This window comes from Vespa mandarinia, chromosome 1 (assembly GCF_050613455.1).
Source record: "Vespa mandarinia isolate Hongniang chromosome 1, ASM5061345v1, whole genome shotgun sequence".
Taxonomy (NCBI): domain Eukaryota; kingdom Metazoa; phylum Arthropoda; class Insecta; order Hymenoptera; family Vespidae; genus Vespa; species Vespa mandarinia.
Genome location: NC_140810.1, coordinates 4,782,154 through 4,805,167, shown reverse-complemented (window position 1 = coordinate 4,805,167; position 23,014 = coordinate 4,782,154). Strand labels below are relative to the sequence as shown.

The window sequence follows — 23,014 nt, the reverse complement described above, 5'->3', positions numbered from 1 at the left end:
AATACATACGTTCTTTTATATTCGTTCATTGTAGTTTATTTCTTGTAATTTTCGAATTGCTTTGTATTATATATAATCATTGTTTTATTGCTTTCGCGATACAGAGAGGAAATAGAAGACTCCTAAGATATATCTAGTTAGTCAGTCAGTAGTATGAAACGGCTTCAATTGTTACTCGAATTCTGTGTAATTAAAGTACGATTAGATCACGAGTGCTGCCGTCTTCGTTATCGAGGATCGAGCGCGAGGGAGGTTTTAGCTTGACTAATGGTTGGAAAGCACTTAATTACCCGAAGGAAGGTTCTACCTATCGATATCTGCTTTGGCACTAAAAGAAAAAGCTCCTTCGCTTACTTTGAGTAATGGTGATCGGACGGGGAAGAAGCGGCTCCACTTAGCGCTATATAAATTGAACGATTATGGGGGTGGTGCGAAGGTTAGAGTGGGGTTAGTAAGGAGAGAGAAAAATAAAAAGTATGTTCACGATATATTCCTTTTGCTTTGCTTTTTTAACATCGACGAAGGTTGACAGATGGATATGGTATACGTAAGGACAATGGTATAAGTAAAGGTCGAGGTAAAGCTTTACCGTCTTCCCTTTCGACCTGAATCGTTTCGTTTGCCGCGTATAGCGTCGAGAAGAAAAGAAAATTTGTCCTTCCTTTCGCCTAATAGCAGGATCTACCCTGAGCCGTATTATCCTTGTGAAAAATTCACAAGTCTCTAAAAGTACGCCCTTTTTCGTACCTTCCCTCCTTCTCGTTCGCCTACTATCGTCTCCCGTATTTTCTCTCGTGGTTCTTTTAAAAATCCACATTTCCATAACAGTGCCCTTTCCCATATTCATATCGCCTTACACTTCTAACCATGAACGCTTCAAATAGCCTCGTTTGACCGTACCTCCTCTTTATATTATTTCTTCTACAATTTCTTGTCCGTGCACGGATCGGTGCAACGACCTTACACAGTGTATCGACAGTACTTTCCCTCTTTCAATATTCTTTCTCTCTACATTACTTCGATTTCGTAGAATGTTCCAGGTGTTTTCATTGATCGGCTTGCGTTGCCAATTGCGATCGTAGGCAAAATAGAGACATTATTCTACCCGTCCTCCTTTCGCAACTCATAAAAAGATCCCCCACGTCGTAAGAATATACTTACCTACCGATGTGTGTTGTCCTGCGATAGCCGTCCGCGTATTTGCAGCTCTAGACGTAATAAAAAATATTTAGCCTTCAAATAGGCATTATGTGAAAAGTTAAAGCTGTGAGTATAGGTAAAAAGAAATAAGGTATGTTAAGCCAACGGCCGATTTTGCATTTTAGGATCAAACTACTGAAATAACTGGAAATTAATTAAAGTGTTCTATATAGACAAAATTAAAAGCATGTTTGATATATCCGTCATTGCAAAAGCGGCCGATAGCTAAACCGCGATGATCAACATGGCTTTTCATATCAACACGTTTATTCGGATTATGCTGATGTGTATATATTTATAGAGAGAGATCTATAATTATTGTAAATACACATAATATGGTCGTCGTAATTTCAATTTTCAGCGCACGTACGTTTCACTCGTCGAGAGTTCAATTCGGACATTGGGAAACGTAAACGGAAGCGCAAAATTTCGTGCGTGGACACACGTTTCGAACGACTATTTTTTTTTTATTTTTCTTCTTTTACCAGTTATCTCTCTCTTTCTCTCTCTCTCTCTCTCTCTCTCTCTCTCTTTCTCTCTCTCTCTTTCTCTCTCTCTCTTTCTCACACATACACTCACGCACTCATGCACGCGTCTTCGCTTCGTAGACGAACTTTGACGTATAATTATATAAAAAATCTATGCCGTTGCGCACAGCTTTCGCGTAGAAAAATTATTAATTTAAGGACGACAGTGTGTGACATACGATAAGGATGAATAATAGTAATGATAACATCGTGACAAACACGCTCCGTGGAAATGTAGTTTGTTAGAGAGAATAATAATACTCGTCCGTGGATGTTACAAAAAAGTGTAACATATTATAGGATCTCTTTCGATTCGTATAAATCCTAGAAACGCAGGAACAAAAACTGAAGGACACAAATGATCGCATTCATAACGCGAATTCGCGCAAAAACAAAAAGGAGATAGACAGAAAGAAAAGAAAAAAAAAAGGAAAACGAGAGAGAGAGAGAGAGAGAGATAGAAAGATAAAGAGACGGACGAAGAGAGAAGAAACACAATTATCCGCCTGTATCAATAACTGTCAGATAAGTATTGTCACTTTTTTTTTTACGATTCCGCGAGTTACGATTTTGTGCAGTATGCCACATATTCATAGGTATTTACGTAAAAATTCATAAGCGTTCTTCGAAATTGACCTTTAAATCCAAAATGATTTGGCAAATGGGTTACGGCTGTTCAGGACCGGTGATCTCTTTTGAAATCAATCTCTCGTTGAGTACATTGATGAGATGAAAAAGCGAATGAAGCCTGGCTTCGCCGACCTAGTGACTCTATTTCTGGAACTTTCAACTCCGAGAAATATAGTTGGGACGTTAGCGGCCGAGTTTCTCATATCTCTTCGACCTTTAATAATTCCCAGCCATTTTCACAGGGACTAACAGCGCATAGTAATTATTTTTAAATCTAATGTTCAATATCTAGTTTAACTATATGTATTTAAACGTGCAGTATGCATATACCTATGTAAGTGTAACGTCATTTAAAATCATTTTTACACGTAGCAATCTTTCGATCTTTACCTTAGTTTCTCTCTTTCTCTCTCTCTCTCTCTCTCTCTCTCGTTATCTCTCTCTCTCTCTCTCTCTCTCTCTCTCTCTCTCTCTCTCTCTCTCCGTCTCTCTTTCTCTCTTTTTTCTTTCTCTTTATGTATCTCGTTCTATCTTTTTCCTTTTCTCCCTCTATATTTTTCGCAAGCGCGCATGCAGACGTACACATCGGCTTTCTTTGAATTGCATATTCAGCGTTTCCTTTTCATAGTCCGAACAACGATAAAGGAGTCCGGAATATTCAAAGTGTTTTTTGAACGTTAAGAGGAATAATATTTTAGTATTAAAATTATTCCCAGATAAAAGGCAATGAAACGAAATTTAGTGATGTACGTGGGTAGGTTGTCATCTCGTGTATTTTCTTGATCCCTTTTAAACTGTATGCACACTGACTCCGCATTACATTGCATATTCATCGGTTTCCTTCTTGTTCCTACGATCTATCGCGGTAAACCAAAAATATTGAAATGTTTGTGACAAATTACGATGAAAAATATTTTCGCCTTGTTCCCTTTCCATATTGTGCATAGCGATAATGATACATGTTAAATGATTTATCTATTGGGGGAAAAGAAAAGAAAAGAAAAGAAAAGAAAGAAAAAAAAAAAAAAGAAATAACGAGATCGATTCTTCGGACGAGTCGATAGAAACTATTCGAAGAATTCAAACTCGAATTAATCGAACTAATCGAATTCTAAAGATAGACGTATTTAAAAGTTCGAAGCTTTGCAGTAAGCGTACGATGATATTATCATTAAAAAGAGGCCGACGGAAAAAAATTACGAGATATCGATGTCGAATGAAAAATATAAAAACTGGCGAAGATAAACTCGTTATACTTTGTTGCCTTCGTACTGGCTCGTACTCGTTCGCAAATATCTCGATAGTCTTTCGTGCATTCGCACGCACGTGGAATAAATATATATATGTATATAGTGGAGCACCGATTATCCTGATGAATAGTTGGACAAAATAATTCAATGAATCAATAATCGCATATCTCTCCGATTATTTCGGTGAAACTTCGAGATGGAAAGAAAATGAGAATAACATGATTATTATATGAAACGAGCTTTTAAGTAAAATCGATGTTTCACTTAATCTTCAATGCCAGCAGTACACGTATTTTGAATTATACGTCGGAAGGATCGGCACTCCACCGATAATATAATTTCGCATCTGCTTTTCATGTATACATGCATACTCGCATACACGCACACACACACGCACGCGCGCACATTCGTACATACATGTACATACATACATATATATATATATATACATATATATATATATATATATATATTTATTTATATTTATATTTATATATATATAATATATCTTTATATTTGCTCTGCTTAAATTTACTTCGAACGTTTATTAATTATACACTCGTTTTCTTTCCGTAATTATCGCCTCTTTGCTCAATTCACATCGCGCGGAGGTATCGCTTACGCGCACTTTGAAAAAATATCGGCGCTGTACATCGGAGGAGAATATATATTACAATGGATAAAGGTGAATAAAACGAAGGAACTTGTCCTCGTTTCGACGTCCTTTTCGCACTATACGAATATCGTTTGTGTACATTGACGTAATTCAGTCGCGAGCAGTCGAGAGAGTCGGTGAAAGAGCAAATCTTTCTTACCTTTTCTTTCTTCTTTTCTTTTTTTTTTTCGTTTTCCTTTTTCTTTTTTCTTTTCTCCTTTTTTTTTTCTTATTTTTCTTTTTTTATCTAACGAAGTCGATTGAGATTCGAGTGTGTAAAAATTTAATGATCGATCGAGGAATAAGTCGATCGGAGTAAACGTAACGAGCGGCATTGAGAAACGCGTAGAAACATGCGGATATGAGTTGGACAATGTGTTAAGAGTGATCGACGAAAAGAAATTATTGTCATGGAAAAATTTCCAACGTACCAATTTGCATCGGATCGCGACGTGTTATTACATTCGTCCATATTTGTCTTGTCGCGAAGAGAACCATATCGACGACAGTCCTTCGTCTCTGTCTTTGTTATTCGTCATACAATTAAACTTTTCTTTCATCCCCTCACTCGTCGCATCGTTATGTACAAGGTATTTACAAAATTCGCGTTTGGATATACGCGGAAAAAGATTGATAGATTCGTACGATAATGGACACCCGTTAACGTTCGTGCGTACGATACACGTCGTAACATACGGCGCCGAGTTTTACCGATCGCAAAATGTTCCAAATAAGAAAATTCATCTCTGCATATACCATTTATATAGATACATACATATATAGGTATCTATCGTGCGAACGACCGCGTCGCTTCCGTGCCAGTTTCGACGTTGTGCGCGTTCGTCATCAGTCGATAGGACAGCACGTCCGTCCGCAAATTTCAAATATCGCGTTTTTTCCGCGTCCAATGAAGGGCGACGATCGTCATTTTAATCATCGTAGTCGTAGTCGTAGTCATAGTCATAGTTGTAACAGTCTAAGTCGTCGTCGTCGTCGTTGTCGTCGTTGTCGTCATCGACCTCGTTGTTGCGGCGAAAACGAAAAAAGCATATCGAGTCGCGCAAAAAATAGGCTTTGATCTCTCGTGAAAATTGTACGAGAAGCCGATCTAAAAATCATCTTCTTATCAACATTTCTCCATAGCATTTATATCTCGTTATTTTTTTTTTTTTTTTTTCTTTTTTTTTTTTAATTAATTAATTTAGGCAAAGAGACATAAGTATGTACCTATGCTAATAGGCGTGTACATTAGGCACGCAAGATTATCAAAGAATCTTGGGATCGATGTAACGTGAAATAGATTTGTCTTTTGTCATCATCGTCGTCATTATCGTCGTCATTGTCGTCGTCGTCGTCGTCGTCATTGTCATAATGCCGAAGATATTAGAATCAGAAGAAGAATGGAAAGGGAAAGATCGGATGGGGATAAAAACGTTCTCTGTTAAGAAAGAGCTGGGAATGAATTTTAGGCGACGCACGGAGAAAGAATGTAACTAATAAGAATATAAGAAGATGTGTCGTGTGGTTGGCTACTGGCATACCTGTTGTAGCAATTTGCGGTATGTATTTGAACGGCTCCTGGTTCGGAGGAGACTCATTGGCGTGGGATGCGACGCGGCCATATCAGACGTAATATTCGTTAACGCCGAGCGCGTCGGAATCGCGTCCCTATACGCAGCTTTCCTGGCTCGAAATAAGTGGCGTGCGAACGGTGACGACTTCCCTTGCCGGATGCTTGCTCGTAGTACCGGTCAATCCGGTGATACCAGTCATTCCGGTCACCGTCGAATCATGCAGAAGTCCGCTCATCGTCGAGAGCGGCGTACTACCGCATGAAGATGTACTCTTCACCGTGTCTATTTTCGGTGGCCTCGCGCTGTGGTCTATGCAAGCGTATACCGTGGCCTCCTTTGCGTACGACTTTCCGCCAACGATAACACCGCTTCCATATCCCTGAAGACCTCCGAGACCGGTAACGCTTCCTAAATTCGCTAGCTTCGTGTCTGTTCCCAAAGTCGATAGGGTAGTTGGCCTCGCCAAGCAAAGTTCTGCATACGTCACTTCCCCGGATAACTATAAATATAAATATAAATATAAATATAAATATAGATATAAATTACAAATTAAATCTCTAATTTATCTTATCGTCTTTTCGTTATCTTTACTCTTCTTAATAATCAATTTCTTACGGGTAAAAGAAAATTTTTTCATACGGTATCGCATTACACAATTATCCGATTATCTCATTTATTTAAAAATGTTAGATAATATAATATAATGAAAAGGAATGGAAAAAGAACGATCCCATTTATACGTACGGGAAAAAAGATAAAGATCGGGAATAATTTAAATAACCGTGAGAGAAAAAGAAAGTCGAGCGCGAGAATACGTATATCTGCACTTTACCTTCAAACGTCTACCAATGATTACTTTCTTTATCCTTTTTCTTTTTTCTTTCTTTTTTTTTTTCCTCTTTCCCCTTTTTCTTTTTCTCTTATAGATGATAGTATTTTCTCGAAAGTTCATCCGAAGTCCGCCATGATAATCCCCGAAAGATACGATTATTTTCGACAGTTCCGCCAAGGACTTGGATTCGAAGCAAAGAAGAGAAACTTTCCTGCTAATGAGCGTCCACTTTCGAAATTCCAGACTTCTGGAATTCTTCTCGAAGCAGCTACCTACCAACCTACCTAGCGGAACGGCTTGCTAGAGTTTGTTCGTTCGTTCTCATCCCGAATAAGCAAGAAATTCGAGCGCCCAATGGAAAATGGAGAAGGTCGGTCGATACGAACAAAACAAGGAAATTATCGAAGCATAATCAAAGTTTTCGTCTATGGAATTTCATCTCTCTCTCTCTCTCTCTCTCTCTCTCTCTCTCTCTCTCTTTCTTTCTCTTTCGATTCTTTTTTTTTTTTGTAATCCATATCGTAGACGCTCGCCACGATTAATTTGCCGCGAAATTGGAAGAGGAAAGTTAGGATCGATTAGTTGGCAATAAGAAAAAATAAACGAAAGGTAACGAACCGGATTTTTGGAGGATCGAATAAAATTTAGTTAAGTCGTGATATATACAAAAACTACGAATTTCGTTTTTAGAATATTCAATTTCGTATTTTCGATATAAGTGATCATTATTCATCTCTCTCTCTCTCTCTCTCTCTCTCTTTTTGGAAAGAAAGATTCACATTCGAGGGCTCTGCTTTTATTAAGAGAAACTTCATTTTTAAAATGTTTATTTTTTGAAAAAGATACTTATCGATCGTTACTGATATGTATTATCGTGAGTATATGAATACTTTTATATTCTCTTACTAATATAATTTACTAATATATTATATTCTCTTACTAACTTTTTTTTTTTTTTGCGTTTATTTCAACTAATTAACTAAAAGCTCGAATCGTATTTTAATAGTCAATTAATTATTATCTTTTAATGGCCTAAAGTTATTTCTTTACACAAATGCGAAGTGGATAGATCATTTTTAGACACTGAAAAGATTTTAATAGAAAATATCGGGATATTTGTGTCTTCAATGGAAACTCGACTAGAGAGGACGTCGCTCTCGAGAATTTCGAAATATTAAGATTTTTAAAAGGTAAAATCTAGATTGTAAAGATTGTATATAATTGTTTAATATTGTAATAAAATATCGTTTACGTTATTGAGTAGGAAAATATTTTTAACAATAATTACCGGTAAGGTTGGATAATTGTTGTATTCGTTGTAACCGGTAAGTCCTTGAAGATGATTGTTCTGTTGCGTTGGAAGTGAAGACGGTGGTAAACCATCCGGTGTATCTTGCGTTGCCAATGGCGTACCCGAGGTTGATCCAGTCAATTGATAATCTGAATCTTTTATTCCAATTAGATAACAATGTCTCATTTTTAATCTCTTTATTATATATAAAATATCCTTAGTAGATCGAAGATAGCGAACCATCTTCATTTTCATTGTTAATATTGATTATGTCATAAAACATATGTTCTACTTATTCCTTTTTTACATTATTTGTTGAAAACTATAATCCTCTAGAAAGCCATAATGATCTAAAGTTCAAGCTTTCCTCTTCGATATAAATCTATTACCGAGAAACTATAATGAGCTCTGGAAGTCCATATATAGCTTATGATTTAGGAAGTTAGGATATAAGCTATGCGTACGATGTATCAAATAAATGATGTACTAGTTAGATGTACTAGAAAATCCGTGCACGTAGAACGAGTAAGCACTTTATGATTCGATATATACCGATTATCGATCGATCTACGAATATTATTTGCCTAAGCAAAATATAGGTACTTACGTATGTACATAAACACGCATATAAATAGAGACATAGTTAAAGAAGACATACATATATGCATACCTTTATTAGTTGGCACAACGTCTGGATTTCTATCATCTGCATCGTAAAGATCCTCGGAACTGGGTGCTGTAGCTTTTTTCAAGGGCAAATCACCTGGTCTCTGAGCTCGTCTCTCGCTTCGTACTTTGAGTGCTGCTAAAATTGTCCCGGTAACTAAAAGCATGGCACTAACTACACCGATAAGACCAGCTAACAGAGGTGTTATTTCGAACGGCACCGGAGTACCTGTAAACAAAACGCGCACTGCTCTCGTGCAAGTACGTCTTTGGAAATTCTTACGATTTAATTCTTACAGATATACTTTTTTCTTTTTCCTGTTTTTTTGTTTTTTGTTTTTTGTTTTTTGTTTTTGTTTTTTTTTTGTTTTTTTTTTTCTAATTTGTTTCGATCTAAATATTTGTACGTTCATTAATGCGAGCATTGTGCCATTTTATTTTTTAAAACGTACAACGACGGCTTAAGCTTATTCGAACGTATTACTTAACGAGTTTTAATTAACAAATTAGGGACACTATTAACGGCGATCAACGTCTTTAACAAAATTAAATAGACAATGAATTTTAATGAAATCGTAAGTTAAGAGGTCAATCATCTCGTTTCGTCTCGTTTATTATCGATGATTCTTAATCGGTGTTCAAAAACTCTAGGTTAACTGTAGATTCGTTCGCGATCATACTTTCATTTTTTCTTTTTTCTTTCTTTTCTTTTTTTTTTTTTTTTTTTCTTTTTTTCATTTTTCCTTAAAAGTGCGGCCTTTTTAATAGGATCTTTTCACGAAGAGCGAGAATACGATAACGATACGACGCATTAAGCCGTAACGATCGAAGCGATAATAAGATAGTTACGAGGTATTCCACACTTTACGTACATCTACGAGGGTGAACCAGAAAAAAGAAATATATTTGAAGATTCTTAAGGTTTCGGGTACGATCGATCGATCGTTAAATTTTTCCAGTTTAACGAATCCCCCGGAGCGAAGATTTTGCTAAAGTTATTAAATGACGATGTAATCAAATTTGTAGTTCTTTATTGGATTAAAAAAAATAAAAAGATAAAGGGGAGAGGATGGAAAAAATAAAGAAAAAGAGAAAGAAAAAGAAAAAAGAAAAAAAAAGAAAGAAGAATATATACATATACATGATAAAGGAAGATGATGCTAAAAGATATATATTTTCGTTTAAGATATTTTATCAAGCGGAATAATGCGAAATTTTGTATGACTTGATGTCGACAGTTAGGAAATTTTATTAAAGTTTTATCCTCAACTTTTGTGCACGCTCGCATAAAATTGATCGATTTTTGAATGGTTCTCTTGGGTTTAAGTATATATATATATATATATATATATATATATATATATATATATTCACGTATATACAAGTATAGATATCTAATCGAAGATAGACAGAGAGAACATCGAGAGTCATGAATATATCGATGCGATATCATAAAGGTGTCTATGGATAAAGGTGCGAGGAAACTGGCTCGTGCGAGTATGCGCACGCGCGTACAGTCTCTCAGGCACTTGGCTGAATCGCATCTCGACGCTCGGGAAACTGACCGAGAGCAATTTCACTTGTAAATTCGTCTCGGAGCCGATATATACGAGCTACCGAGTATATCCGCCGGCAGTGGATCCTCGCTCGTACTATAGTTCGTATAGCCTATGTAGCTTAGATTTGTACACCGACGACGAGAATTCCACTGGCCGGTAATCCACTGGATGAATGCAAGCAAGAGATCGACTCGGTGCTCTATTTTCTCAAGTACTTAGAACTTGGTCTACATGTAAATTGTGTTCGATTTTGCAACCGATTATAGTTGTTTCTCGTAAAACCTTCTACAATTTCTATCTCTCACTCTCTCTCTCTCTCTCTCTCTCTTTCTCTCTCTCTCTCTCTCTCTTTCTCTCTCTGTCTTGTTCTCTCTATCTTTACTAGTCTTTATCTCTTTCTCTGGTAGAATCTCGTTCAAAGAAATTTCATTACTCGTCGTTAAGCTGCTCAATTTTCCTACAACGAGTCCTATTCAAAACTCCTTACTCATTATCTCTCGATTAAGGTCTCTAATGTTAATAGCAAAAGCTTCCGAAGTAACTTACCGGTCTGCTTCTCGGCCACTTTTAAAGTAAAACCTTCGAGCAAGATCAGTTCGCTCCTTCCTTTCGCATTCACGGCGTACAATATCATGTTAAGAACTTTGCCCGGTTCCAACCCTTGTACAGTAAATTGAGGGTTATCCCTGGTAACATTCGCTTGTAGAATACCCGTTTCTTGATCGAACACCTCTAGAAAGAAATGTTGCGGTTGACCACCATCGAAACCGGCGGTGCATTCCACCGAAAGTGATTGGGTTGTTTGATTGGTCAGCGTGCAATTGTAAGGAGATTCTGGTTTTCCTGATGATCAGAAAGGAAAATGATTAAATATTTCTTTATTCCTATATTATAATATTAACGATAAATGGAAATGAACGATAAGTAAATTTTTCATATGGACTCGAGGGAGATTATGAAAAAAAGAAAAACGTGCGATATTTAAAAGTAAACTTTCTTTGGAATAATCTCCGCGGAACGTGACGCTTTGCCGCGAGGTTTCGCGAACGAGCGAACATTTCGAGTGTTGCCATAACTTTTCCTCGTGAAACTGTAGATTCGTCTTACGAGTGGCTCGAGAAGATAGGGGCTGAGCATGATGCACACTTATGTAAGTACGTATATGAGTTAGGTAGGAATGTACGTACCCGCGGGTATGATGTGAAATATGCAAGCATTCTTCTGCTGGCCGGCAGTGTTGCTTGCCCAACAAAGCACAGTGCCATAGTCCATTTCCGTGACCGGTCTGTATGTGAGGACGCTTTGGCTGTGTCGAGTGGAGTTCTTGTAACGCGCCTGGGGCACGTCGACCATCTCCTCGGTATTGTTGAAGGCCCACCGAAAGCTTTCGGGAGGTGGATACGCTTCGACCCTGCAGACCACCCCGGCGTCCTCGTGACGTGCCACTCCATATATGCGCTTTTGTTCGGCCACGCAGATTGGCTTGTCTGCGAAAAGAAAAAACCAAATCCCCCGCCTCACCATATTTCCTTTCTTCTGACATTTTTTCCCTTTCTACGTTCCTTTTTTTCCCTTTCTACGTTCCTTTTTACCCCCTCTCTTTTTTTCTTTTTTTTTCTTTTTTTTTTCTTTTTCCTTTTCTTTTTTTTTTTTTTCGACTCTTCTTCTATTTTACTGTCAGACACTACCATGTATTGTCCTTGGAAAAGAGCCGAAAGAAAAATCGAGACGCGATACGTTAAAGAGGGACCACTGCGAGTACAGTTTACGCGCATTTATTAAAACTGCGAAAAGGACGACGCGTGGCCGAGTGACCACGCTTTCGCGCGTTTTCGAAGGGAAGATCGATGGGCGTTATTCCCCGGCTCGTTCCAATAGTTTTGCCATTTTTCGTGTACGTACGGCAGCCAGCAGGACGGGCTTTCGAGAGTTGGTCGGTTTGCTCTCGCGATCGCTTTATTTCTTTTTTTTTGTTGTTCTTTTTTTTTTTTTTTTTTTTGTTTTTCCTTCCTTTCTTCCACCTACCATTCGCGAATTCACCGCTCGTCATCGTGTTTTTAACGAATAACCGTAACGACTTTTCGACTGGGTGACTTTACCGCTTGCGGCCAACATTGTACGTTAGTGACTCTCGCTAACGCGTTCTCTCACTTTTTTGAGAAATGCGTACGTAAATAATTAATTATTATTTTTGATATATATACATATATATCTATCTATATATATATATATATATATATATATATATATATCAAAAATATATATATATTTATGTATCTGTGAAAAGAAAATATATTGAAAATAAAATATTTTGAAAAAGAAATTTTTGCAAAACTAATAGAAGTATGATATGAAAGACGAAAATTGAATAGGTTCGTTAAATGAGAGATGAATATTTTTACAAAATTAATCGAAAATGATGGGTCTGTAATTCTTAAGGCGAGTATAAATGACCATTTTCTCTTGAAAGTTATTAGTTTTTTTTTTTTTTTTTTTTAATTTTTTTTCTTTATGTGAAAATAATATTTGAAATATGTTATTTAATTTGATGTATGAATGATCCATTTATTTTTGTTGATTGGAAAAAATATTTAATATTATTTCATTTAATTGGTTATTTTTTGATTATATAAATTATCAAGAACTACGGGACTAATGTCTAAAAGGTCTATTAAGAAAATCTACAAAATCGTATAGTTCATCTTTAATTATAATGGTATTTTTATTTGATACGTTGGTAGAATTGTCATCATTGTTGAATTTTCTATTTAAAACATGCACGCGATTTTCCCCATTTTTTCCGAAAAATCGAGTTTTTATTTAAATTACTTTTTAATTACAATTTCTGAAAAAACTTCCTTTTATTAAATAAATGACTCGTTTTTTATTAGAGACTATATAACAGTTGACTCTTTATTTTCTTACAATTCATTTATAATATTCTCTTAATACTATATTTCTAGAATGATAAAGATAGTATGTATATTTCCAATAAAATTTTCCAAAAATTGTGGGGAGAGATGTAAAAAAGTTATATGAAAAAAATTTCATTTTAATTCCTATCATACGTAAATTAATTAAATTAAAGGAAAAAGTTCATGTATATATAAGTGACCTGTCAAAGTTTCATTAAATTGTATGCAATAGTTTTTGAGAAAATGGGTCATAAAGTTAGTAAATTTAACATTAACGGTATAGATCATTTATACTCTCCTTAATTCCAATATTAATTCCAAACATAACCCCTTATAGTAGGCAAAATATTCCTATGTACATATATGAATGTAGTGAAGAGTTCATGTATCTAAATACAGGGGCTTTAATTATCAGCGAAGTACGATGTATTGCCTGTTTTTAGGCGCGATACATATATCTTCATAAGAAAAAATAGCTAATAATCTTAAATTACAAATAATAAACTATTTGATTACATATATGGTGTCCATGAAGTTTCGATCCATTTTGGTGAAAACGTAACTAATTCTCGTTTCTATGAGATAAAAGAGATAAGTTAAAAAAAAAAAAAATTGATTGGACTTCACGTAGAGTCGAATATATACGGTCCTTTCTTGTTGGTAGAAAAAACGATTATTGGTAATGGTTATCTCGATATGTTATAACACTTTCTGGAGTCGCAATTAATGGACAATGGAATTTTTCGTACCTTTGTGTTTTTCTCCGATTTTGCAATCAATGTACAAGATCACCTGAATGAAATCTTCCCTAGTAGGTGGATAGTCAAAAATTCGCAAAGATTATGGCCAATGTGCTCACTCGATTTAACTTCTTCATTTGAAAATTGATTAATACTAAAATTTATCGAACAAAAGTTAATAATATTCAAGAAGATAGACCTCGAGTAGAATTCGAACTGTTACCGATAATATTACGGCAGATATGTAACAAATAATTTTTTCAATTACAAAAGAAAGTTAAGAACACATAAATGAAATATGATCATTACAGATTGTATTAAATGTTCGTTAATAAAATTTCGAACAATTTCATTTTATTTCATTAAAATGTATCGAAAAATTGTAAACGACACCATAGTAATTTCATCTCTCTCTCTTTCTCTTTTTCTCTCATTGTATTTTCTTTTTTCCTTTCATTTTTCGCGCGACGCGTGCAAGAAAAGAAAGAAAATGTGAAAAGAAAGGGAAAAGGAAAAAACAAAAAAAGACAAAAATAAAAGAACAAGAAAAACTCACACATGATTTTGAGCTCGACGATATTGCTATAACCATCGCCCTCGACGTTGCTAGCGACGCAGGTGTAATTTCCGGCCTGGGAACGATTGACTTTTCTTAGAGCGAGATCGTATTGTTGCACTATCACGCCGTTCTTCGCGTTGTTCTGAATGACGTTGCCCTGGAACGAAGCATTGACATCGAGATTAGATCGGAAATCTGCGAGGAAAAGTATCGAGAGTAGGTTACGCTTTTCGCGAAAAGCAACGTGGTAAGAAGCGCAGAAGCGGATACGAGGACGAATGGAACAGTCTAAGAGAAGAAAATGGGTCGGAGCAATGCAACGAAGTGGAAAGCGAAGGAGGCACGCGTAACATCGAATAGAAGACTAAGATCATTTTCGTGACAAAGCTTTCTCTCTCTCTCTCTCTCTCCCTTTCACCTTTACTATCTATCTATCTTTGTCTCATTCGCTCATATTCTCGAAGGTACGAAGGATTACATTTTCTAGGAGAATTTCTCTAGGATCGTAGTTACATATAGAAGAGCTTTCGTAACCGAACGTGAAGACTATTACAAAGGAAAATAGATAGGCGCGTAGTTAAAACCGAAGTTCAAGATTAAGAGAGGCAGTGAATAACGACGGAGTAAAGGAGAAAGGAAAAAAATAAAAAAGGTAAATGGTAAAGAGCAAAGGACAAAGAGAAAGATAGTATAATGATGTGGATAATTATGTATGTAGACCGTATTACGTATACCGAACGTACGTATAAAGAAAAGATATGTAAAAATATAACTATGAAGAAGTTCTTTTGATTTTGAAAAGAAGATATAAAAAAAAAAGAAAAAAAAAAGAAAAAAAGAAGAAGAAAAGAAAAAAAGAAAAGAAAAAGAGGAAAAAATAAATGAGTTAAAAGGGTTCATTGTTAAATCTTTACTTGTCGTAAAGAGCTAAATGTCTATTCTATTCTAGAACTATATAACTGTTATGCATACGTTTATATGTATGTACGTTTGCATTGGTCTATACGATAAGATAGAAACAAATTCCCGTGGGATCGACTTACGTTGTGCTTCCAGACGACTTTGTAAGCCCAGGGATTCGCATGAACCTTACATTCAAAGTAGACATCGTCGCCTTCCTCTATGTCGTCGGGATTCATGTTGGTACCAAGCTCCAACTGTAAGGTAGGAACGACTGAAAAGAAAAAAAAAAAAAAAAAAAAAAAGAGAAAAAATTCAATGTAATTGTCAATGTGATTGTCTTAAGCTGCTTACACATTTCTACTTGTACATATTAGAGTATAATGAGATAACAGAGGGTTACATCGAGAATTTGTAATTATATCATGTACGATGTGATATGTCAAGGAAATAGAAATTTCTTCTTTAATTATTTTGTCAAAGGAAAATCTCGCGATTAAATTAAAACAGATACTGTAATTTAATAAATTCATTTTATTTTATCATTTTTCATCATTTGATTTCATTTAAATACCTTTTAGATTTTAATTTATAGTTTTCTTAAGAAAATTTCTTATGATTTGTTTTCTATTTAAATCAATTATCTATACTTTTTTCGAGATTTTTCTTTTTTAGATCAACTTTCTTATTTTTCATTTTTCTTTTTTTTTTCCTTTTTTTTTCAGATATCGCAAAATCACACAAGCCCAGAAACTTTTATCATGTATAACCATTAAATTATACCTTATATTTTCTACGATAAGTATATCTAAATACTTATATGATATATAAAAAAGAAAATCAATTTTTAATATTTGATAGATATTAAGTTTCACGTCAAAAAGCATTTTCCCCTTTTTTTATCCTTTGATCAAGATTCGATAATGTTCGACGATTTATTTATCGTTAAAAGAATTCTTTTTCAAAGCGTGATAACGGTAGATAGAGTGAATGACAGAGCGCTCGAAGCCGTCATTACTTGTAGCGAACGAGTGATCTTTGTATCGCGACGAATTGCGACAAGTCCCGAATAAATCGAAGCGCATCGAGTTGTAGCTCGGCCATTCCATTTCGGGTCTCGTTGACGTCTCGTTATTGCGATTACATTCCCGTTAGCTCGACGTAATCTATATCGACGACCTCGTTTCGAACTGCCATGCAACGCTTTTAACTCGTTTACCTCGTTGATATCTAGATACATTTTGCGTCTCTATGCGTGCGTACGTACGTAGATAGATAGAACTGTCGTGTAGTTATACACACGCATATTGCAGGTAAAGCATATATAGAGATACGTAGAAACACATATCTCGGACGAAATGTCGACCGAACGCAAACACGGATTTCTGCAATGTTAGTTGCTTTGCCGAGAGATGTTGTCCCGAGCGTACTCATATCCATTAGTATATGAAAAATATGCTTCTCGTTTACTTTTTTTTTTCCTCCCTCTTTCTTCTCTCTCTCTCTCTCTCTCTCTTTTCCTTTTTTTCCTTTTGTTTTCTTTTTTTCCCCTTTATTTTCCTCCTTTCTTTCTCGTACGCTCGACATTAATATCGTCGTTAGACCGATGAGAGAGATCTTTTGAAGAAATATATTTGCATTTAGGAATACTTACAGAAAACGTTCAGTTTCCAGGTGTCCTCGACGACGCCACTATGAACCTTGTTATTCTCAGATCTACAGGCCAATATTTTGTTGTGATCGTCTAGGGTAGGCTTGAAGGTAAAGATGGAACTTGTCATATTCCCATCGGCCGATACCTAAGAGACAATGAATATATTTTTTGTTTATAATGAAAAAAAATTGAAATTTGTATTGCTCGATTAAAAAAGAAAGAAATTTATTCTTTCGTCTCGATCGACTCGAGTTCGTGATGAAATCGGGCTTGTATCAATGATCCGTGATATGTAACAAAGTCGTGGGAGGAAAGGAAATAGAAGTAAAAAGGGAAACGAAGGATAAGGGAAAGGTAAAAACGGCCGGTAGAGATGAGATACGTCGACGCACAACGAACAAAGTCGAATAATTACTTTGTGAAAGATAACGTAGGGAAGGAAGGCCGATTCGGACTTTACACGGCTTATAAGCCAAGCGTTAATCCGGCGATAAGTCTTAATGACCGGACGAAGTTGGCCAAGGAGGCGTTTATCATTTGCCCTCTTGTGAATAATTCTTGCGAGTAATCCTAAATCTAGTAATCCTCTTAATACTGTAATTAGAGAATTGTTTTGCCAGAATGATATCCAAAAAAAAAAAAGAAAAAAAAAAAAAAGAAAATAAATATACAACTAAGCAAATAATAAATGGTAGGATTATTCGAATGAATTTTTGCCATAACGATATCGATCCTTCCTCGTTGTCTTACTTACAAATCTCTCACTCGAAACGAACGCATGCTCAATGGAAGTAAAATCTATCGATCGTACGCGATCTCTGGCATCTATCGAACGAATCGAGCTTTTACTATTCGCGCGATAGGAATTTCAGGTTGAAATTGAAGCGAAATTCGCGCGTACGACCGACCATAAATCGAGAAAGTCGAATCACCTGGCTGCCTCTGCCAACTATGCGGACACGTTTCGTTCGACTCACTATCGATTGTGAACGTGCCATCGGTATAATTCCCTATCGCTATCAACTTGTTCCTACAGTCAGATATTATGATGCGATACGACGGATCAGGTCAACGTGTGGGTTAGTTTACAACGAATCGAATTCTCGTCATTTAATCGAAATAAAAATCAACGAGTCTTTATAACGAAGAGAAATGGGAGAAAAAGAGAAAGACAAAAGAAAAAGAACCGATCACTCGTACGAAATCTCATTTATGTTACTTATAAAGAGTATTATGTTTCATCTCTTATTTTTTTTCTATTTTTCTAAGTGTAACAACGATTAAAGCTGTCTCAAGAGGTAGGTCACGTTAATGGCAAGAGAAAAGAAGGAAAATAAGACAAATGGAGGAGAATAGATCGCGAAAACATCGTTTCTATTCAGTAATTGCAGCATGGCGTGTTGGAGGGAGTTCTTAATGGCGACGATGCAAATACCGATACCCAGCTTGCTAATGCCTGTGATTTCGTGGAGAACGATCGAGGGTAGAATTCATGTTTCGTTCGTTCGTCGACCGAACGTTTTTTGGCCGTCTCGAGAAGCGATAGTGTACGCGCGCGCACATTCGAACTTTGGCCCTATTCGAAGTTCCCCTTCGCTTTACGGTACGATCATTCTCCTTGTACCTTTGGAATGTTCGTAAGGAGAAAATGATGACGAGCGCGTTGAATGTGGGTCGTAACCTTTCTTTCACAGCTCGGAAATGTTTTACGCCAAAACGTGCCTCTTTACCCGCTTCGTTTTCTACTCCTCTACATATATCGTACAGTATACCAGGCTTGATGTGAAATAAAAATGCAAGGAGAGAGCTAATAATTCGAAGATGTTACCTTAGTAGCATTTGAAGATACAACAAAAAAAATAGAAAGAAAGATAGGAATAAAGACATAAATAGATAAATAGATAGATAGATAGATAGAGAGAGAGAGAGAGAGAGAGAGAGAGAAAATGAAAGAAAAAAGCCTCACCTTCTCCGTATAATTTTCCATCTTTTTGTGATCCATATACCAGGATAATTTAGCCGGTGGCCTTGAACCGACTGTCATACAACTGATATTGTATTTCCGATCTGCGCTGAGTGGTGCGTGTTCGCTGCTAAGTATACTCACGCTCAAAGGTCTCACTGTAACAATAAAAGAAAAAGGAGATCGATAGTAAGAAAAATTATCGTCTTACATAGAGAATTTCAACGATGATCGAAAAGCAAGTAATGTAAGAACAACGAGAGTATAAAAGAGATGGTGGGAACTAGCCGAACTTCTAACTTCGTTTCACCCTTAATGCGTTTTAAACGAGTACTAACATTCGTGGCAACAAGCGTGACGTATCGCTGCAAAACATCCGGCTCTCGGCCCACATAAAAGCAAAAAAAAAAGAACACTAGTTTTTTTTCGACTAACAACACCTACGAAGAATTATGTTATACAGTACTTTCGTATCAATTACGATACAAACTTCTCTCCGATTCGTAGTCGTTTTGAAACGACGCGAATTTTTCGCGATTAGTTTTCGAATAACTAATAAAGAAATATTTGCCCCGAATAGAAAATTGATACACGTTATGAATGAAATATATATATATATATATATATATATATATATATATATATATATATATATATATATATCTGTAGTAAGTTAGCTAAGTTTTTTCGCAGGTGAATTGACTTCTCCTATCGATGGTTTTCCATCGAATTTAATCGCAAACAGAACGGAAAAGGAACGTCTTTCTTCGTGACGGCGTGAGAAGAAGGGTGAAAAAGTACGCAGTGTTGGGGTGAAAAAGGTGGTAGCTCTCTGCGAAGGAAGACAGACGGAGGGAGAAGAAGGATTTTCCATTCAAGCGGCGTCGAGGTTCGCGCATGGAAGAAGGATGAGAAAGGAAGACTAGGGGGAGAGAAGGGGAGAGAAAGAGAGAGAGAGAGAGAGAGAAAGAGAGAGAAGTGGAGAGTGAGACATGGCAGAAGAGAACTCGGAATTAAACTTTCAGGACTCCGAACTTTTGACACCAATGAAAAATTTTCCACTACTTCGTCCTTTCCGTAGCTGGTCTTCCTCCATCGCTGTCGACAGTTTCCACCTTCGAGTCCGTCACCTTAATCTACTTCTTACGACTTTGTTCGTCGTAATGGCGAGCGCATATTATACAATACCTATTGGTATTCATGTCGTTGTAATCGAGATTTCTTACACTTGGATATACGATGCAATGAAAGACTCGTTTCGTTTGACGAAAATATTTGTAAGAATCACAAGAGACCTCTCGTTCGATCATTTACGTTTTAATAAAATTTTCATGTAGCGCGACGATAATAGTTCGACGATAACTACTTACACATTTACAAACGTATATACCTATATTATCCATTTTCGAAAAATATCTGAGATAGCTAATATTATAGATGAGAATATCTTTTTCAAAAGAATCGAATGGTTGAACTACCTAGTAGGATCTTTGAATAACGCGTCATTAAAAGTTCACTAGAAAAGTTCGATTGATCGATGGTTGATTGAATATCGCGGTTGGCATACGTTTATTTTCAGTAGATACTCTTTGCGTGGACATCGATGATGAATGGCATTAGAACGACGTGGAGAGAAAGGAAGAAAAAAAAAGGAAAAAAAAGGGAAAAAAAAAGAAAAAAAAAGAAAAAAAAAGAAAAAAAAAGAAAACAAATATGCGTAGGCGTCCATTAGAGTCTTGATGTTGGTCACAGGATGGATATACGTATGTAGATAGTTATAATGGATGTTCGATAGACGATACCGTCAATGTAAGGCTTCGAAATTCGAAACCCCTAAGCCATAACTATTATCTACTACTAACAACGACGGATAATCCACCTTTTTCTTACTTTTCCTCTACTGACTGAATAACTTTTTTTCTTTTTTTTTTTTTCTTTTTTCTTTTTTTTTGAAACCACGATGATAATACACAATCCCTGGAAGCCATAAAATTTTTTATAAATCGTACTGTCACGTTTTCGACAACGAAAGGAGAAGTTTTAATTGGAGCGTTTTCACGAGAAACCAGAGTCACCGTGAAATTATCCGCAAACAAAACGGTCTATGTCAAAAACTCCTGTTCCTCCGGGCAAAGCTGGAAACGGTTCGATAGAATCCGGATGAGTTCGTGCGAGAGAAAAAAAAGAAAGGGAAAGAGAAAAAGGAGAGGGAAAGAGGAAGAGGGAGAGGGAGAGGGAAAGGGGGGAGAGAGAGAGAGAGAGAGAGAGAGAGAGACAGATAGAGGGAAGAGAAACAAAACGATCAAATAAAAAAACCTAACGAGATCCATGGAGGAAAGTAAAAACGGGTTAAAGAGCGGTGAGACAAGCGAAGAGGAAAGAGAACGATCGAAAGCGGAATAACGAACGAGCTGCCGAGGTTAAACTTATTGCTATTGCAAATTAGAAATGCCTAGCAACTTTATCTATGTACGAACGGCACGTTTGATTTTTATGGTAAATCGAGCCAACTGCGTACGGATTTTTTCTTCATCCATTGTTATTCTTTCTTTGTTATTCCCATTGTTATTATCTTTATACAAAATGAAAAAAAGAAAAGATATAAAAATATAAAAAAAAAAAAAAAAAAAGAAAAAAAAAATAAAACAAAGCCAACAAGAAAAAAAGTTCCTCCATTGTTTATTGTTCAAATTTTAGTCGAAATAGGTAATCCTGAGATTATTTCATTTATAAATAATTAATATTTACTCAAGGTACGTCATCATTCTTTATATTCAGTTACAATGAAAAATTGTTTGCCAATAAACAATTCATTTTTAGAATTATTTGAAATTTTGGAAAAATTGAAAAGGGACAGATTTGTATGGTATTATTATATGTAATTTGTTTTCAGTTATTCAGTGACGTTAATAGAAGAAAAAAAGAATATATATATATATATATATATATATATATATATATGTATGTATGTTATAAAAATGCGTACGCTAGCATGACAAAAATTTTGCGATACCAACAAAGAACGGATTAAGAACAGTTGGAAAAAAGAAAGACAAAAAATAGCAACCATCGTACGTACGAGTACGTTATACTCTTTTCTACTTTCTACGTACGCATCTCATTCGTCTTTTACGATAAAAACTATTTTGCAACCCGATCTTTTAATCTAGATATACGTAGAGATCTTTTCTCATATTTATTCTATAATAATACTCCTATAATAATAATAATAATAATAATAATAATAATAATAATAATAATAATAATAATAATAATAATAATAATAATAATAATAATAATAATAATAATAATAATAATAATAATAATAATAATAATAATAATAATAATAATAATAATAATAATTGTTGGATATAGAGTGTCGCGTAGAATAAAATTTATTAAAATCGAAAGACACTTTTTAAAGAATTAACTTAAACGAATTTGAATTTTCGAAATGTTCATTAAGAAATATTTATTGTGCGTTACGTTTTCCATTAAAACGTAAGAAACATAAAAAGCCTAACGTGCTCGCGTATATTTAAAGGGGTTTAAGTGGCATACAGTGTAGGGATTAAGCTAAGTACAATTAAACTTACGATTCCGCATGTAATGGATTTTAAATGGTTACTTGTTTCTTTCGCTAACAGATGCGAATGTACCGAATTAGAATCGATTCACATGGTCGAACGATTTTTCGTCGATATCGTACCTAATGCTACAAGCATCGGATATGTCGAAAGATCGATAGAATCGGGATAGAGAAGGATCGTGTCATGAGTAGACAACGTGTACATGAGCGATTAGTGTGAGACACGAGAGCGAGAATAGTAGAAGAGCGTAATACGAATAAACACGTTACAAAGCTTTCTCTTCTCCTCGGAAACGATAGCGTTAATTTATTTCTTAATTTACATTCATGAAAGCATCTTGAATAGGACAACGTTGAGAGGAGCAAAGATTAAGGCGAGAAACATTTGTTGACGGAAAGATCCAACATGTAAGGGACATACATATACATACATATACATATACAGATATAGAAATGTGCGAAAGGTCGAATACGACGAAACGTAGAGACGTATGTTTATGTTTATACTAC

At 35.6% G+C, this 23,014-nt stretch overlaps 1 protein-coding gene across 8 annotated transcripts in view; it reads right to left on the bottom strand.

Annotated features, from left to right (window-relative positions):
- Window positions 1-23,014, bottom strand: part of LOC118444870 (neural cell adhesion molecule 2) — a 194,150-nt gene that overhangs the window by 15,774 nt on the left and 155,362 nt on the right. For 5 of the 8 annotated variants that reach the window (XM_035873581.2, XM_035873585.2, XM_085658283.1 and 2 more), the window contains 9 exons: window positions 18,919-19,073; window positions 16,953-17,097; window positions 15,442-15,572; window positions 14,396-14,555; window positions 11,372-11,671; window positions 10,731-11,027; window positions 8,630-8,872; window positions 7,957-8,114; window positions 4,107-6,335 (listed from right to left, as the gene is read on the bottom strand). In XM_035873581.2, the coding sequence (XP_035729474.1) occupies window positions 5,931-6,335; window positions 7,957-8,114; window positions 8,630-8,872; window positions 10,731-11,027; window positions 11,372-11,671; window positions 14,396-14,555; window positions 15,442-15,572; window positions 16,953-17,097; window positions 18,919-19,073 (1,994 nt within the window). In that variant the 3' untranslated portion in view covers window positions 4,107-5,930. Of the gene's footprint in view, window positions 1-4,106; window positions 6,336-7,956; window positions 8,115-8,629; window positions 8,873-10,730; window positions 11,028-11,371; window positions 11,672-14,395; window positions 14,556-15,441; window positions 15,573-16,952; window positions 17,098-18,918; window positions 19,074-23,014 lie in introns of those variants that run through there. The other 3 variants (XR_014982324.1, XM_035873582.2, XM_035873583.2) reach the window with 3 other exon arrangements.